The sequence below is a fragment of the Neltuma alba genome, unplaced genomic scaffold (assembly GCF_004799145.2).
Source record: "Neltuma alba isolate B1F8T4 unplaced genomic scaffold, ASM479914v2 tig00010294_pilon, whole genome shotgun sequence".
Taxonomy (NCBI): Eukaryota; Viridiplantae; Streptophyta; class Magnoliopsida; order Fabales; family Fabaceae; genus Neltuma; species Neltuma alba.
Genome location: NW_021635212.1, coordinates 1,063,025 through 1,081,899, shown reverse-complemented (window position 1 = coordinate 1,081,899; position 18,875 = coordinate 1,063,025). Strand labels below are relative to the sequence as shown.

Below are 18,875 nucleotides of genomic sequence, written 5' to 3'. Positions count from 1 at the left end.
TGTCAGGACGCACTCCCCCCAAAACTCAACCGGTAACTTGGCCTCAAATCGTAGTGCTCGTGCTGTTTCCAGGATATGACGATGCTTTCGCTCAACTACACCATTCTGTTGTGGCGTGTGGACACATGTGGTTTGAAGAACTATGCTGCGGTGTGCATAAAATTCCTTCATTGCACCAGATTGAAATTCTGGTCTATTGTCAGCACGAACCTATTTCACTTTCTTATTGAACTGAGTTTCAACCATAGTAATGAATGATTGTAGCATGGGCCCAACCTCTGCCTTTGTTTTCATCAGATACACCCAGACTACTCTACTATAATCATCAACAATCGTCAAAAAATAGCGATCACCAGAAAAAGATGAGGTTTTATAACTGCCCCAAATATCACAATGGATTAAATCAAAACATGAACTAGATTTTATTGAACTAGTGCCAAAAGGAAAACGGGTTTGCTTTGCACGAATACAAGAATCACAATAATGATCAGTCACTTTATTGAATAAGTAGGAACAAAAAGAAATTTGCTTAAGCTTATTTGAGGATGCATGACCGAGTCTTGAATGCCACAAACTTCGCACACCATCAGTGTCCACTGTAAATGACGCCCCCCTTTGCTGCACTGGCGTGAGGAAATATAAGCCATTCTTGCACCTACCCACACCAATCACGATCTTCGAACTCAAGTCCTGAATGACACAAAAATTAGCAAGGAAGGTCATTACGCAATTGAAGTCTCTAGTAAATTTGCTTACAGAAAAGAGGCAACATTTAAAATCAGGTATATATAAAACATCATCAATTTTCAACTTGGGTGAGAGAACAACGCTCCTTATGCCTTTTACGGGGACCCCTTGGCCATTTGGTATCCTCACAGGTGGAGGATACGAACTCCTTAAATTTGTGAGTTGACTTGTGTCATTGGTGATGTGCACAAAAGCCCCTGTATCAATAATCCATGGCTCATTACCCCAAAAGATACCTGCCATATTAGCTATTGGTTGGTCATCACTTGACTTAGTGGCTTTGATCTGCAAATTCAGCAACTGCACAAGCGCCGTATACTGATCAAGCGAGAGCCTAGGCACTGGGCTTTCTCCTTCGCTGACTTGGGCTGCCCTTGGTGTTCCTCCTTTATCTTGCCTGTCCCGGCCAGTTTTCTTCCAATCATTGGGATACCCAACCAAGTCATAACACTTCTCTTGGGTGTGACCAAGTTTATTGCAATGTGCACACCTTGGCTTTTCCTTCTTATGATCATGATGAACCTGGAATGCCGCGACCTCCAACCATGGTGACTGTGTAGCCGAGATCTGTTTTTGCTGTTCATCTTCAGCAACGAGGTGGTACGCGGTTCCAAGTTTTGGCAATGGATTCATGCTCAAGATGTGAGTTTTGATTGTTGCATACACATCATCTAATCCCATGAGAAATTCATAGAGACATTCTCTCTTTTTCATCTCTAGCAGCTGCTTATGTAAATCACACTTGCACCCTCCACACGAGCATTTTGGCCATGGTGTAATCAAGTCGATCTCATCCCAAGACTTCTTCAACTTGGTGAAGTACACGGGTATAGATTGTTTGTCTTGTCTCATGTGAGAGACAGCTCGTCGAAGTTCGTAAGCCCTTGGTGCACTGCTCTTGCCAAATCTTTCTTTCAATTCAACCCATATATCTTGGGCGGTTTTTGAGTAGCGAACAGTACTCCTGAGTTCTTTATTCATGGCGCTCTTTAACCACCCTTTCACCATAGCATCACATCGCATCCAGTGATTCAGATCTGTAGAGTTTTCCGGCGGCTTCGCGATCATTCCGTCAACAAACCCAATTTTGTTCTTGGCAAAGAGCACATCTCTCATATCATTCGCCCACTCATTGTAGTTACTCTCATTGAGAGGTTCTCCAACGTGCATATGCCCCAGACTATCAGAGGCGTGAATATAGTATGGCGACATCACATCCATGACGACTAATGTGAGTACTGATGGTTCTTGCAACTGGAAATTTCGTGGCTCAGACACCTTAGCTCTTAGATCAAATTTTTAGATCTCCGCTCTGATACCATGAAGAAATCAGGATTGTAGAGAAAAAGATATATTCATTTACTGATAGAGCATCTATATATATACAAGTATACAGTCGTGGTGTCGCGTGATATCGTGAATATCCTATTGTATCTCTACAATTATTATAATAATAACAAAAATATCATATCTATCGCTATCCCTTATATTTCACTGATCCCATATCCTTGGCATTATATTCAGTGATCTCTAACAAATATCCTCACTAATTAAGTGTATTAGATAGAACTATTATTATTACAAAGACCACCTTGGGAAAAGAATGGATAAATATAAGAAACAAAGTAAATTGCAGCCTTATATTTAAAACTAAAATAAAAGTTAAACAAGTTCTTATATTAAAAACTGGAGGTAGTACTTATCTTTCTTATGGATACACACATGCACTGCAGACACATATATATATGTATGTATGTGTATTATGAGAGTCATTTTTCTATACAAAATAACACAGCAAATGCCAAAGTAGTTTTGAAGATGACATGATAAAGTCCCTTCTCACTAGCCACCCATGCTCTGCGCCCCATGCCCCACAAGTTTAATTGGAGAAGAATAGGCAAGGACGAAATGATTTTAACCGTTTTGAATTTTTTTTTACTATAAAAAAATAGAGGAGGATCATCATTAGAACCAAAAATTAAGGTGAACAAATACAACTTTGTGTGAAATTTGTAAAGTCATTCATCTCTTACAGTAATTAACTCTTTCAAGAGATGTAATTAAAAACTTAAAATCTTAATAACTTAATTTTAGCCACGTTAACTGTGGAAATTAAAAAAAAAAACCATGTTTATAATTGAAGTTTGTTAAATCTCACCACATCTGTTGAAAATTTCTAATCATGCAAACATAGCCGTCTGGCTCTATTGTGGCACCAAGTACCTTTTTCAAGTGATTGCTTAAGCAAAAGGTTAAGTTTGATCCTCCGAAATTACAATAGCTGATTAAGTTCTTTCTGTTGGGTCAATGATGACAACTAAAAAAATGAAAATACCAAACATAATCGTTGATGCCATCAGAAACGCAATATTATACCAAAATCTTAATGTTTATTGCAGTTTTCTTTGTGCAATGCTTTTGACAGGGCATGTTAGATTATTGTCGAAGCCAAATAAGAATAGATATCTTTTAAGTTTATATTTTACATTCACATAAATTTGAACTCGAGCTTGTGTTGTAACTCTTGATATTTTCTTAAATTAAGACAATTAAAAAAATGGTCCGCATTTTTAGCAATTAAAATAAAGTACTCCTCTTATCCTTAATATAAGACTTAATTGTTGAGTTGATTTTGGTTCTAAATATAAAACCTAGTTTTCATGTTTATCAATTTTTCTAAATTACCTCTGTTGATACTCCCTCAATCATAATCAAATAGAAAATGGAGATAAGATATTAAAAAAGATAATTATAGTGTTTTAAAAAAACATGTCATATTTATTATAATTAACTAACTTACCTAATTTTTCTAATCTAATCAAATTAGTTAACTAGGTGTTATATTAAATGCCAAACAGGTGTAAACTTTAAGGGGAAAGGGATAGGTACAGATTTAAAATTTCTTTTGGAGACTGCAATCATAACCCGGCAATTGGCAGGCAATAGCAAAATTCATAGTTGGAAATTGGAATGCCACAACAGCTCCCGTCCTATACACGGTATCTTTTTTTCCTTAATACTATAAATGGTCACATAAAATTGATTAAATAAATATATAATTTTACTTCAAATTTATTTCTTAATTCTCACTCATTCCTTCATGTTAAATAGGATTAAATTTGGAGAATTATCAAACTTTAACACAAAATTAATAAATTTTAAAATTTTTCTCATTCTCAATAAAATGTGTTGTCAATATATGGAGTAAGTAATGAAAAAAAACCAAGGGAGAGCCCAGCAAAGTGGGACTCATCATCTCCAGTCATTGGTGGGTCGGCCCTTTTATCATTGCCCCTCTCTCCATTTGCATTCCAATCAAAGTCGTTCCCCCCCCCCTCTTTTTAATTAAAGTTACCCTCTTTTCTTTTTTCCTTTTCTTACACATCCATGTTCCCCGTCTCTTCAATTTTTATCATCGCTCCATTCACACTTTTCTCCTCTTCCTCACATCATTTTATCCACCCTTTTTCCTTTATAGCATCTATGACAAGTTTCTTGCTGGCTTATAAAAATTATTACAAGTCTCACAATTCAAACAATGCTTACAAGAACATTTAGATATTAATTATTTTGCTGATATTTTTCCTAGAATTATTACATTTGAGGGTTAAGTTCAAGCAAAAAAGAAGATAGCCGCATACTTAAAAAAAAAAATTTAGTAGTTAAACAAATAAAAAAAAAACTCTTACAATGAGATTCTTTGAGTTTTTAGAATTATTTGATAATTTTAAAGTACTTTTTTGTATTAAATTTTTTTGAGTGGGACTTTGTTACAATTACAATTTTTTCTAAAACCAAAAACCTACGTCAATTCAAAATTAAATAGGAGGAATCGCAATTAACTTCCAAGAAAGATATATTATTACTAATAAGTCTAAACAATAACTTAAACAGTTTGTAATAATAAGTTTTAGAGTAAAAAATAACAACTTTTTAACTTGTTAGTGGGACATGTTGGTAGTTATTCTTTTATTGGAACCTTATTATAATTCTCTCAATTAAATGTGTTACCAAAAAAATTAGTTAATATGATAATTTTTTAAACTATTTAATACCCATGTAAACTATTTAACAAACCTTTTCATTTTTAAATTGTAATGAGGAGGGGGAAAAAAATAAAAATAGAGGTCGCACATCTGACAAATAAAAGTTGGAGACTTAAAAGTAGCTTTTGGAGTGCTTTGCACCGAAAGACCAAGGGCGTGTGGAAATGTGAATCAAAAAGAAACACTAACAACCCTTGAGAATTCTAAAACTCAAAAGCTTTTCCTTAGAAAACTGAAAGGCCAAACCAATTTAGTGGTGAATAATGATTAACGGCATGTTTGGATTGGTATTAGACAAAACTGATTTCTAGCTCAACTGACTTTTGTAACTGAAGTTAAAGTAAAAGTCAGTTAGAGTATATTTGGATAGGTATTTTTAAAAAGTCAGTTGAAAAAGTTGAAAGTTGTTTAAATGATTAATAGAAAAGTTAGTTTAGTTGTAAAATGACTGAAAAGGAATGAACTTTATTGAATATTAGTGCTTGAAATTTTATATTTTTAATATGATAATATTTTAAAAATACGTAAAATTACTATGATAAAATATAAATAGTTTATTTGTGAAATTATAAAATAAAAATATTTGTTACAAAGAAAAATTTGAAAACACATTATAGATAATTAATTAAATCTACATAATGGACAAACATGAATATAAATTAAAATTCATTTGGTCTGAATAAAAACTCGTTATACTAATGAAAGATATGAGGCAGAGGAGAAAATGTGAGGGTAAATCTGGGATACTCATTTTTAATAATAACTGTTTGAAACTGCAGTTTGAAAAGTCAGTTTTTTTTTTCTTTTAAGTCCAATTGAGGTTAAAAGTCAAAAGTTGGTTGAAAATGTTAGCCCAACTAAATAACAATTTTTGTCCAACTCAATTTTGCAACCTCAGTTTCACAGATTCCAAGACACTTTTGCAGTTTCTAACTACAATCCAAACATGCCCTAAGAGGGAGCCAGGTGGTGAAGGACAGGTAAACCAATTTTTCCTTTTTAGAATAATTATTATTATCTCTGTTTTTTTTAATATAAGAGCTAGATAACTAATTTAAAGATATTAAAAAAATTAATTAAGTTTATTATTTATAATAAATGTGTTGATTTTTCTAAATTATCTTTTTTCTATACATTTAAACTACCATTTTTAATCATATGTTTTGGAACTATGGGGGCCTCTTTAATTACAATCAATAATCATATTTTGAGGGGGGAAAAAATTCTAAATTAGGAAGATAAAATGTAATATACAAATATTTTAATACTTTCTCCAGTCCTTAATATAGAAGCTAATTGATTAATTTGCATAGATTAAGAAAATTAATTAAGTTAGTCATTTGTAGTAATTATGTGCCGTCTTTCCTAAAATACTATTGCCTGTCATATATATTAAGTAGAACTACCATTTGATGAAACATTTTACATGTGTAACTACTAAAAGGACTACCTTAAAAAAAATAGATAAATATGAAAGGTAAAGTGAATTGAGATATTATCTTTAGAACTAAATCAAATGTCAAACTAATTGTCATGTTAAAAACAGGAGGTAGTAGTAAGTTCCTGGGCTGAATAATAACGATCTAAATGACAAATAGGTTTCTTGATCTGTATTCATAATTTTAAACGACAGAAATTTTAAAATATACCCACTGTGACTTGTGAGTGAATTACCCACTTGACTTGTGAGTGAATGACCAAGTGCTGGAATTCATCAGTCTCGTCTATCAAATTTTGTGACTTGTGAGTGAAATGACCAAGTGCTGGAATTCATCAATGTCATCTAACAAATTTTGCTGCTCTCTCCACTTAATAATATTCCTACTGGAATTGAATAACCTTCCTATATTTTAATGGAAATGAGTCCCTATAATTTGAAAAATATACTGATATCCTACATTTAACTCGACCAGAACCATTATATCTTTCTCTCGCAATCTCCAGTGGTATTCTCTATCTTGCAATCTTCAGTTTGATATTAACAGCCAACAATACAAATAATGAAGAGAATACTCATCTCACTTTCCTCATTGACTGTTTCTTTTTGTCTCCGTTGTCCAATATCTTACGTCTGAAAACCAATGATGGGGACTCATTTCCTATAAAATAAATACTAAGGATGATATAACATTATTTTTCCCAAAAATGCAAATGTGAATAAAGTCATACCTACGGATGTCTTCAAACAGGGTAAATGAATTGTAAAGGATTTAAATTTGACAGGCTAGCTAGGCGAAGAAGGGCCTTATAGGCAATGCCTTGTTTAGCGATATATTACCTCTGCTTATTAATATAAGGAGAATTACACTCAAGTTTCAAAGAGAGAAAATGACAACCTATACAATTTGTTTTGTAATTTTTTTTTCTTGGGACCTCATTATAATTTTTCATTAATATATAGAGAGAAAACAGAGGACTAACTATTCAATGGAGAGATTGTTGACAAGGTGGGAATAAAAAGATGAAATCTCACGTGGCATTGGTTAGAGTTATTGTCAAAAGCAGATCAAAATGTTACTAAGGAATGTACCTCATTTTTTTAACATAAACTATAGTGCAAAAAGAAACCATTTTGGTCTTCTTTGAACGAAAATGCCCAGAATCAACCTCAGATCGATCGCTTTCTGTTTTTCATTTCCTCTGTGGCAAAAGCCTGGCAGTCCATGACATTTGAAGCCATCTCAGCATTGGGCTCCACGAAACCACTAGTCAGGAGAGAGAGGAGAAATTTGTTCTAAACACAAACAGAGCCGTCATCACTATCTTGTGTAAGGATTTTAGTTCAGCTCGAGCTAAATGGAGAAGAGTTAGCTTGCAATTTGTTCGCGTAGCAGAGTTGAAACAAGCAGGGCAATTATCCTTTGCCGTCCCAAAACTATTACCTCCCTTCTTTAATATAATATTCCTCCGGTCCTAAATATAAAACTTTTTTTTAATGTAAATTATGCTATAAAAAGGTTTTATATTTAAAATCGAAGGAGTAGTTTAATATAATAGTTAGATAACTAATTTAGAGAGATTAAGAAAATTAATAAAATTGGTTATTTGTAATAAATGTATGACTCCTTAAACTACTATATTTAATTATGTGCATTGAAATTATCTCTTGTTGAGAACTATTACAACTAATAGGGATATTTTAAAAAAAAAATTATAAATTTAAAAGACAAAATAGATTAAAATTTTATATTTAGTAATTTTTTTAATTTTTTCAAATTAGTCAATTGGATTTTATATTAAAAGAGTAGAGCTAACATAATATAATTAATTCAAACAGTACTTATGTCTGCATCAAACAATGGAGGGAAAAAAAGCTGATGTCTTGCTGCAACAGATCCCCAGGTAAAAGAGAAAGCTCTTGAGTCAAAGTACATTCCACAAATAAAATAAAATAAAATACTCATCACTGATCTCAACATATTCTTCACCATTTGTCACAGAGTGAAAGAACACAAGTGGCAACCTCTTGAGATTCCCACCAATTCGGCTCATTTTCATACTCTTTTATGTTTTTTAGAAGCCAAATGTGCATACTTGCTTTCTTAGAGCTGGAAAATATAATGAATGTCTGAAAATTGATTTGAACTAACTTTTTCGGAGACCGGAAAAGTTCCATGTCACCTTTCAACCATACAAGCGGAATGGTCAAAATGCTAGTATCCTATTCTGATGGCTGTTCAGCAAGTATCTTTCATTCCCTACTTTTAATTGGCTAGCCGTAACTTAGGGTGCCTTAAATTTAGGTTGTTATTATGGCAATACGATACAGGGGGACTATTTTAGACCATTCATACATGAATATTTTTAGAACGTAATAATCATGCTTGTCTAAGAAACACATCATACGACTTGGATAAATGGCAAATAAGACAATATTGAGGGACTTCAAACGAAGAAACAGCTGGTCACTTCTTTCTTTGACTTCATGAAATGGACAACTAATACACGGGTAGTTCTCCAAAAAATGTCATAACATAATGTGAATTAAGAACAACATTGTTAAAAAATGTATTCCACAGAGAACAATGTTTTACATATCCCTCGGGCATAGCAAGGAAGAAGTTACAAGATTTTATACAAAAAGTATATATTAGAAAAAGAACACAAGTAACATGATTGTTGGATAGTGAAATACATTAGAGTAACACAGTGCTGAATATTCTTTTTGCTCCTAATATCTCACTTTCCCTTAACTGATGATCCCCAAAGAGACAAAAAATTCTATGCAGTCAATTATTAATAAGCACGATGAGCCTGTTATGAAACTCACTGACTCTCTCTATTACAATTTTGTAGGGTGGAAAAAGCAGGTTCATAATACAGCCTAGAATAGTACCTCAGCAAAGAAAGCGAGAACACTAAGTACAAGCATGAGTATGATTGACTGATGTCCTGGGAGCACAAAATCCTGCACCAACAAGACGATTTTATTTTGTCGAAGTATCAATGAAGTTCATAAGAGAGATGACACAGATTAATCATGGCTGAGAAATTTGGTGAAAATAAGTGAAATGCTAACAATAACCAGCTAGACCAAACCACATGTGATGCATCCTAAAGGGAGGTAGCCAACGCCAGGGCAAAGGTGACTGCAAAGACACTTCAGAACCCACATTTTTCTATATTCTCAGTAATGAACAAATGAATATGCTATGATGTATTAAATATTCCGTGGATTAATAGAATTTATGAATGCATCATATCATGAGGAGCCTATGATCCTATAATTTAAGTAGCTAAAATCGTGTATAAACAGCAAAAAAAATCAATACAAATTATTAGTGCAGCAAAAGTAAAACTAGCATCATTGTTCGGATTTTGCTGAAGTCACTAAATTAATCACTAGTAAGATGAAAGTTTTTCTTTTGCCAGTGATTGGCATTCTAAGAGGAATTATTTAATTAGTTAGAAGCTTTTGTACCTGCAGTGGCACCATATTACTCATGTGATAGTTAGAAGTCTACCTAATAACTAGCAGAAAGGATGACCGAAATCTAAGTATTATATTAATCAGAATGGTGGATATTTGGATTAGCATTACAAAACAACCATTTGTGAATTCTTTAATGTTCAGTTCTCACTTATATTCATCTTTCCTTTTCAAATGTCATATAAAGCACGTCATGGTACTCAAAAAACTATAGTGCTTTAGAACTTTGACATATAAATTAAACTTTTGTCTGCGCAGCAATGATCAATCATTTGCTAGAAACTCGTGAAATCATCTATTTGCCCTCCATGGTTACTGAAATAATTTTATTCATCCATTTAAGGTATTTAAAGAGGGAATATATTTGATGTAAAGCACCATTTAAGAATTATCCAAATAAAAAATTATAGCCGAGAGCAAAATGTTATAGAATTGACTGTTAAAAAAGCTATACTAAGCCCGAGGACCAGATGGCCTACAACCCCACTTCTTCCAAACACAGTGGAATAAAGTAGGTACAAAGATCTGTGAGCTACTCAACACAGCCTGGTCTGATCCTGAATCTCTTAGGGACTTGAATCAGACGCATATAATTTTAATCCCGAAAGTAGAACAACCTACCTCCCTGAAAGACTTCAGACCAATTTCATTGTGTAATGTCAGTTTTAAGATCTTAAGCAAAGTTCTTGCAAACAGATTCAAAGGAGTTATGCCGTACCTGATCAAAGAGAACCAATGTAGCTTCATATGTGGACATCAGAGCTGTGATAACATCATACTCGCGCAAGAGGCGATCCACACAATGAGAACTAAGAGGGGTGGGACAGGATTTATTGCTATAAAAGTAGATATGGAAAAAGCCTGACAGGCTAGACTGGAACTTCCTAGAATTCACAATGAAAAGCCTTGGCCTATCAGATAATTTTGTCCACATCATAATGAAATGCATCTCCACAGCCTCGATGAGAGTCCTATGGAATGGGGTGGCAATAGAGAGTATTCAACCATCTAGAGGAGTGAGACAAGGAGATCCCCTAAGCCCCTACTTATTCGTCCTGTGCATGGAAAGGCTGGGGCAACTGATTCAGCATGAGATTGAAAGGGGAAGATGGAAACCGATGAAACTGAGTACAAGGGGACCAATCATCTCACATCTTTTCTTTGCTGATGATTTGATTCTGTTCGGAGAAGCGTCAACAGATCAGATGTTGGAAATGAGAAACATCATGCATTTCTTCTGTCAGGTTTCAGGCCACAAAATAAATTTGAACAAGTCAAAGGCTTTTGTCTCCCGAAATGTAAACTTTAACAGAGCTTACGAACTGAGCCAGATGGTTGGGATTGGCCTTACGCAGGACCTCGGAAAATATTTGGGTGTACCAATCCTACACAAAAGAGTAACCAAGACGATATTCGCTCCCTTACTTCAGAAGGTGAGATCAAGACTGGCAAACTGGAAAGGGAGATTCCTGAGCCTGGCAGGGAGATCAATACTCATCAATTCGGTTATCTCAACACTCCCTTCATACCAAATGCAAACAACATTACTCCCAAAAGGCATTCTAGCTGAACTGGAAAAAATCAGTAGAACCTTTTTCTGGAATCACGAAAATGGAGGTAGAAAACTTCATCTCTTGGCTTGGGACGTGATTAAAAAGAGTAAAGAGGAAGGTGGCCTTGGAATCAAAGATCTACATAGTCAAAACGTGGCTTTCATCATGAAACTATGCTGGGGATTTCTTACAAAACCCCAAGCAATGTGGGTCAAATGCTTGAAGGCGAAATATGATTGTGGGGAGAATAGGATGCCAGAAGTCAATCAAAAAAGGAACCAATCTGAAGTTTGGAGGGCGATAACACTGGTTTGGAAAGAGTTCCTGAAAGGCGTGGGATTCCAACTACAGAGTGGAGAAACAGCAAAAGCTTGGAGTGATTTGTGGAGTCCCCTGGAACTTCCTTTAAAGTTCTATGCAAATAGAAACCTCCACCAAATAAATCCAGATGAACCGGTGAGGAACTTTGTGACAGATAATGGCCAATGGAATCTGAATAGATGGGGTGAATGCTTCCCTAGTTGGGTGCTGGAGAAAATCAAAATGATCAGACCACCAACAGGGAGGGGCGAGGATAAGATATGCTGGAGAAATGCCACTGATGGTAATTTCAATGTTAGGACTGCATATAGGATGATCTATGAAAAGCAGAATAGAAATATAAATCCTATGTGGAAGCGAATTTGGCGCTGGGGAATTCCTGAAAGAGCAAAATTTTTCATGTGGCAGGTTTTCCATGAGAGAATTCCTATGAATGGAATCAGAGCAAAACACCTAAATAGCGAAAATGAGGAATGCCCATTTGAGTGTGGTTGCAAAGAATCTATATTACATACACTGAGAGATTGTGAGGCAGCAAAAAGAGTGTGGTTGCATATAATTAACCCATTGTATTATGCTGTTTTCTTTCTCTGTGATTTGCAGGTATGGCTCAAATGGAACACCGAAAACAACCCAGCAAATGGAAGATTTTCCAGATGGCCGTGGAGTCGAATCTTTGGACAAGTCTGTTGGGCCATCTGAAAGAACAGATGTAAGAAAGCATTTGGGGAAAAGACTACTCGGCCAAAGGACCAAATGTTCAAGATCCTGAACCACCTAATGGAGGAGATACAACAAGAAAAATTTCGACACCAGATTTACCAGGTTCCAGAGAGGAGTACCACACAACGTAATCTCCCACCTCCTGATTATATCAGAATCGATGTGGATGGGTCCAAATCAAGAGAAGGTGCGACAACTTGTGGAGGTTTTATTAGTGACTATCGAGGTCAGTGGAAGGGTGGATTTCTAAGGAAGTTGGGAACCATGCCCTCAACAGCTGCGGAGATCCACGCTATGCTGACTGGACTGCAACTTTGCAAACAGTTGGGGTATAGTAAAATAAAGCTATACACGGATTCGGCTGAAGCCCTTCACCTACTTCTGACCGATTGTGAGCCCTCACATCCTCTGAGGGAGACGGTACAAGCCTTGAGAAATCTGATATTTGATAAATGGGACATTGAAATACTGCACTCATTCAGGGAAAATTTGGGATGTGCCGATAAGCTTGCTAGGATGGCTCATCATATTGAGCAAGAGTATATATTTTTACAGGATATCCCGAATTATTGTAGGGAGTATTTTGATGTTAGTCAAGGACAAACGGGTCAGTAACCCGAGGTGCTTTTTGTAACTTTCAAGCTTCTTGCTTGCCTTTATATATAAAAAAAAAAAAAAGCTATACTAAGTGATGATTTAGAAATGTTGGCACAGTAATGGAGGAAAATAAATCAGGCATTTCATGGAATCTGCTTTTCTTTTTTCCCTGGTTACCAATTATTTATTACCAGCATCCACCTAGTGTAGATTACCAAAGGCTTGGTGGTAGTATACCATAGCACTGTCCCTGAAATAGTAGCTTAAGTGCACCATGACTTTACCTCAAAGAAGAATGTACATACAGCCGTCACTGGGCTAGCCAGCATGCTAAATGCAAGGACAGTTACCCTGGAAGATGGCAGAATTTCAGAGGTCAGAGAACTTATAAAAACTCTCTGAATTACTCAATTAGTTCCTATTTCACTGAATATTAGTATCTCTTTGGGTAGATAAAACATGAAACAATTTTTATAATCAAATGTGCTTCTAGCTACCCTACATTAAAGAGTAAATTTTTTTCTGTCCAACATCAATTTGGAGTCACAAGAATTGCACTGCAGAGTAACAAATTTTAATTTGTCAGCATATCTGTGGAACATGGTCAGCAACATGCATACCAAAATCCGCCATACCAGACATTGCTTGCTGTAAATTGTTTGACTCCAAAGTTATCAAATAAGTGAATCTTGGCAAGTTATCAATATAGCTAATTAACTTGGATTTGTTTTCAACGCTAAAGTAACATAACTCCAACTCTTACTGAGAAATAACAGGCCCCCTGTTTGTAAAGTTTCATTCCCTTTTTCCGCTACGAAATACTGCAACAGTGCAACAATCATGAGCTCCAGTTTTTTCGGTCCAAAGAAGTATTCTATCCAGGCTACAGCCCAAAAGCCTGGCAGGTTAGCATTCCTGTTGCCTAACTTGCCCATGAATCTTAACCTTTCCAAATTAAGCATATATCAATGACATATTATTCCCGCAATTATGCTGTTTAGTGATTTAAATTTTTAACTTCTTTTCCTGTCTAGATCATCACATTGCAGATTTTTAGGGATTAGATGGTTTTAAAGTCTTGCTTTTATTTCTCCCCTGTAATCATGTCACGTGTCTTGGACTTGACAGCAGGACCGTTGCTAGCCTAACCCATAGCAGTATCAGAGAGATTTTCCCCATACTCTAGTGTTCCATGTATATCCGAAAGATTCTAAAAGAATTGTAAACTATAAATCAAAAGAATTTGGAACAAAGTTTTAGGCCATCCTAGGACATTGCCTACAATAAGAACGGCAACGAAAATAAAGTTAATAGCTTGGCAATGAGTTTGTCGGATTTTGACATTCTGCTGAGGGTAAAGGGTTTTGCATTTGATCCTCTTCTAGCACCCAAAAAGCTTGTGAGTCAGAGCATCTACATCCAGGAAAATAATAATGACAAGCATATACCAGCAAACAACTTTATGATCTTATAGTGGCTGATCAGAAGCTTTTGCTGCAGCCCTTATACGGCAGTAGCTGCTTCCACCAGTAATTGATGAAACGAGACCAAGTAATAATGCAAATACATGACCTCCTTTATAATTTGCACTACTTTCTTCCTCAGCTTCAACTAAGTGTCCTGAAATTCAAAAAATAGAAAGAGTAGTTAAGCTGAATTACAGTTCTTACTGAATCATCAAAGAATAAAATGCAGATTATTCCTCTCAATTATAAGAAGTAAATAAAAACATAAGAAACTTGATTAGAACTAGAGAAACCGATAGATCTCGGCATTCTCAAAGTCTAGGACATTCTCACCCAGTACATTCACAAATCTAAATTGTGCAAACCAACTATAACATAAAGGAACAACAAATATTCAAATTCATAAATCATACCCAAAAAAAAAAAGATATATTCACCAAACTGAGAGCGGAAGCTGCTCTACCTTTTGTAGCAAGCATGTCGTGGAAAAAGAAGAGCACACCAAAGAAACTGCAAGCGAGGCCTGAACTAATGACAATAAATAATCAATCATTACCGCAGGAAAACAAAATTCTGTATTTCTCTATATTGACTGAAGAAAAAGAGATGGGTACATAATGTGAGGACCATAACAGTTAGCAATAAATGATTCACTCCCAAAGTCAAACAGAATAAACAAAGCAGTAAGTACATTGGAAATAATAACAAGTAATAAAGTTTGAACAACTAACAACCACTAAACAAAGAAAACTTAGAACTAGGTTAAGCATAAATATGGGCCAAGGCCCAAGACTCATCTAACAATTACTGGTCGCTTACTGATTCAGAATATTTTAGTACATTTTTTTTTTCCTTCGCAATAATGGCTATGTTTATATAAAATATCTTATTGTTAGTCACATAATGGTTATGATTCCTCTTTGCATACAAAATACAGGGATAGAAAGAAAATAGACAAACCCCAACCAAAGAGAAAGTTAAGACTTTCAAGGCTTAACGAATGCAGTTCTAGGATTGTCAATAAGGGCAACGATTCATGGGCATAGCTTGAAATATCTGATAACAACAAGTCCAAGAATATAGAATGCAAAAAACATGTATAGAAACAAGCACTCATAAAATGATAACCACCTGAGGAGATGGTTATTCCACCTAAAAATCATCCAACCAAACTATAACTTTTTGGGTTCTTCACACAGAAAATCTACATATTTATTCTCATTGGATCTTAAGAACTGAACTAAAACGTTTTACCTGCAATATCTGCAATTTTCAACTTCTCATGCAAAAAGAGCCTAGCCATAATTGATGCCATAATAGGAGTCGTTAAATTTAATACAATAGCCTGAGAGAAAGGCAACCTCTGAACACTGAAAAGAACAGAATTCTTGTTATTGCAGTAGTTTGCAACTAATTAAATTCTAAAGGGCATTAAGACAGAATTACATCCTAGACTCCGACCTTTACCATTTCATACTTATGAATTACAAGATACATACAAATGCAATGCAACATTCACAAATACTTTTGCTGGATAACACATTGGGTGGCTAGCAAAACAATTACAGTATTTGTATAAACCAAAGAGCTTTTTATGGTATGCCATCCCCCGTCCATGGAACACTCAAAATATTCAATAAAAAAATCCATGATCCTTAAATCCTAAAACTATGATAACTTCTGTTAAGGAAAAAAGTAGTGAAAAGATCTTCAATGAAGAAATTAGGCAAAAGTATCAAGAATGATCTATGAAATACTTAAAAAAATCATAAAACAAGAAAACTCACCAATCTACAAAACTTGACAAAGACAAACAGCCTACAAGGGCTCTTGAAATCAAAATATTCCTAACATGGGATGTTCCAGAAAGCGGCTGTTCACCCTTTCTCAACCATATATATGATAGTACCAACATAACTGTACATCCTGTGAAAGCAGCCTCAGATAAAGGAATTGCCTGGACTGCCAAATCAGAAATTTATTTCAAAATATAAAAATATGAACAAACAAGAAAAGTGATTATATCAAGATAATGGTGAATCTTGAAGTTCGAAAAGTATGTCCCCAAAAAAAAAAAAAAATTTTTTTGCACCCATCCCTATTAAAATTTTATATCGGACAATTTAGAAACATGACCTTGCGTAAATTTAATGCAGACACATATACTCCCTACTACTTCCTTCCTTGCAGGTGCCAAACGTAAGATATTTGATCAGTTCTCAGTCAACAAAGCAATTTGATCAGTTCTCAAAGCAATTTACTCAGTCAACAAAGCAATTTGATCAGTTCTCTTCAATGATAACTAAATTTCTGATAACAATGATAAGATATTCCTTCTGTTCTCTTCACAAACACATCTAAAGGAGGTACTCCCTCTGGTCCATAATATAAAACATGTTAACTACTTTGCAGTTCCGAAAAATTGTTAGTTAAAAACTCAGTCTTCTCACACATTTTATATCTTTCCAATTTTACTCTCGAGCGAAATAAATGTTTACATTTAAGTAGTTGACTCTTTTAAAACAACTCTCCTTGATTACATGAAGTAATAATAAATGAAAGTTATAATTGGGAAACATTATAAACACTATGCATTGCCCTGTATTTCATGGCAAGTAGAGCTTCTAGAAATTGCCCTATATTTAAGGATTGATGCAGCATGATTGAGAAATATGGCAAAACAATATTCAGAAATTTCAAATATATGTGTGCTTAAGATTGATTGAATAACTTCAGGCCGAAAAGAAAACTGACTGAATAACTATAGTGCTAAGCAAAAGCAAATGAAATAATCATAAAAGGTCTGTGTATCCCTTTTTTCTTTAAAAGAAATGCATTAATGTTTCATTAGCATTTTTGTTAATTATACAGACGCTAATATCTGGCAAAGTAAAATACAGAGCAGAACTGAAGAACCTACCAGAAAAAATATTGGAAAGAACTTCCATAAGAAAACAGGTGGTAGATGAAAGGACCATACAAAGTAAACCAGAGTATCTAGATCCATTCCATACCCACAATATGAAATGGCTCAAAGAAGAAGGCTCTGACTCAAGTAATCTTGCTACTTCATCGTGCAACCATATTGATTCCAGAAATCCACTTCATTTTCTTCTCTCAAATTTGTCTGACAATATTAAAAACAAATCTTTTCTTCTAATTGTAGGACAAAACGAATTCATCTAAAGCAAATACAACATTTCAAATGAAAAATTCCCGTTTAATATTTGTTGTTTTATTTCGTAGCTTGTAAGTTGTAAGTGAATTTGAACAGGTAAATCACCATGTGGCCAAGAAAAGGAAAAAAGGACGGAAAAAAAGGTCATTTACAAAGTAAGTTTAGTTTTGTCCTTATCCTACGCAATTGATAGGATAGACCAACGCAAGGTACTCCCTTTGTCACTTGCCAGAAGTTAATTACTCATCCGACTCATTTGTGGAAACCCATATTCTGAAAGCCCCTTTCCCATCAATCCTCTCAATTTGTCAGTCATCCTATAAAAAATTATTCCTGCTGTTGAAGACAGAGCCATACTTCGCAAATAAAGGACGCACTGTCATTTTTTTCCCCCTTCATGTTAAATTGCAACTTAACGCCCTTGAATTTTCAGTTATGCGCTGATAAAGTTCCCTCTCTTTAAAAACTTCAAAATGAACCTCTCTAAAATTTAAAATCCGTGAAGATGACTCTCCACTAGCAAATAGACTTATTTTTCTATCATTCTATCAATAGAGCGTGAGAAGAGATCGTCTACGCCAGACTTTTACGCTAACGGAGATCATCTACGCACAAAATTATCTGCACAAAAACTGATGTATCATGCTTCATAATACACTAACAAACTAATTAACCACAAAGAATTATCTGGGGAAAATGGAAATTCAATAAATTCCTTTCTTTTGTTTTTTTTTTTCTTAAGTTGACAGTCACATTCTCAAAGTTACGTATAATTCAACTTTCTAAACTAAAATCTCGAAGAAGACTTGATGACAAACAGAAAAAAGACAAAAAAAAAAAAAAAAAACTAAAAATTACTCTGGATTTTCTTCGGGGATAAGAGAGGGTGAAGATATTGATCCTGGGTCTTTCAGGCTGCGCGAGCAAAGGGCAAAGTCCTCCGAAACCGCAAAAGCATCAGCATCGCCGGCCGAATCAGGGCATCACGCACGACTAGCTCTACAATACGATCTTCATCGTTGGGCTCCGGCGAAGCCATACTCGTTAACTTAGCACACTCGCAGCTAAGGCTTTGTTTGGTTCAACGGAAGGGAGGGGAGGGGAGATTAATTAAAGGAAGGGGAGGGGAGAGGAAGAGAGGTTAAGGCTTCTCTTCCTCATACAGTTGACTACAATGGCCCCCTCATGCACTAGGGACTTGAGTAATTTGTACGGGAAAACGGATGCCAAATTCCGCAGGTGGTTTTTTTTTTTTTTTTGGGGGGGGGGTTGTTAAGAGTGAGAAAATATTCATTAAAAGACATGAGGGTTGGA

General features: G+C 35.0%; 1 protein-coding gene across 1 annotated transcript; it reads right to left on the bottom strand.

Moving 5' to 3' along the window:
* Positions 1-7,401: 7,401 nt before the first annotated feature.
* LOC114755593 (uncharacterized) lies at positions 7,402-18,600 on the bottom strand. The gene is made up of 10 exons (XM_028944478.1): positions 18,570-18,600; positions 18,421-18,499; positions 17,304-17,458; positions 16,179-16,345; positions 15,638-15,770; positions 14,847-14,906; positions 14,388-14,537; positions 13,202-13,266; positions 9,130-9,201; positions 7,402-7,527 (listed from the first exon to the last, which is right to left on the bottom strand). The coding sequence occupies exons 1-10, from the start codon at positions 18,598-18,600 to the stop codon at positions 7,402-7,404; spliced, it is 1,038 nt and encodes a 345-aa protein (XP_028800311.1).
* Between the last annotated feature and the right edge of the window lie 275 nt (positions 18,601-18,875).

Bases quoted from the DNA above. Each gene is read 5' to 3' on its own strand.
- LOC114755593 (XM_028944478.1), bottom strand. From the start codon at position 18,600: ATGGCTTCGCCGGAGCCCAACGATGAAGATC. The intron at 13,267-14,387 runs AAGATCATAAAG...CATCTTCCAGGG, and splicing joins AGCTTCTGATCAGCCACTAT to TAACTGTCCTTGCATTTAGC. The intron at 9,202-13,201 runs GTAAAGTCATGG...TTGTTGGTGCAG, and splicing joins TATGTACATTCTTCTTTGAG to GATTTTGTGCTCCCAGGACA.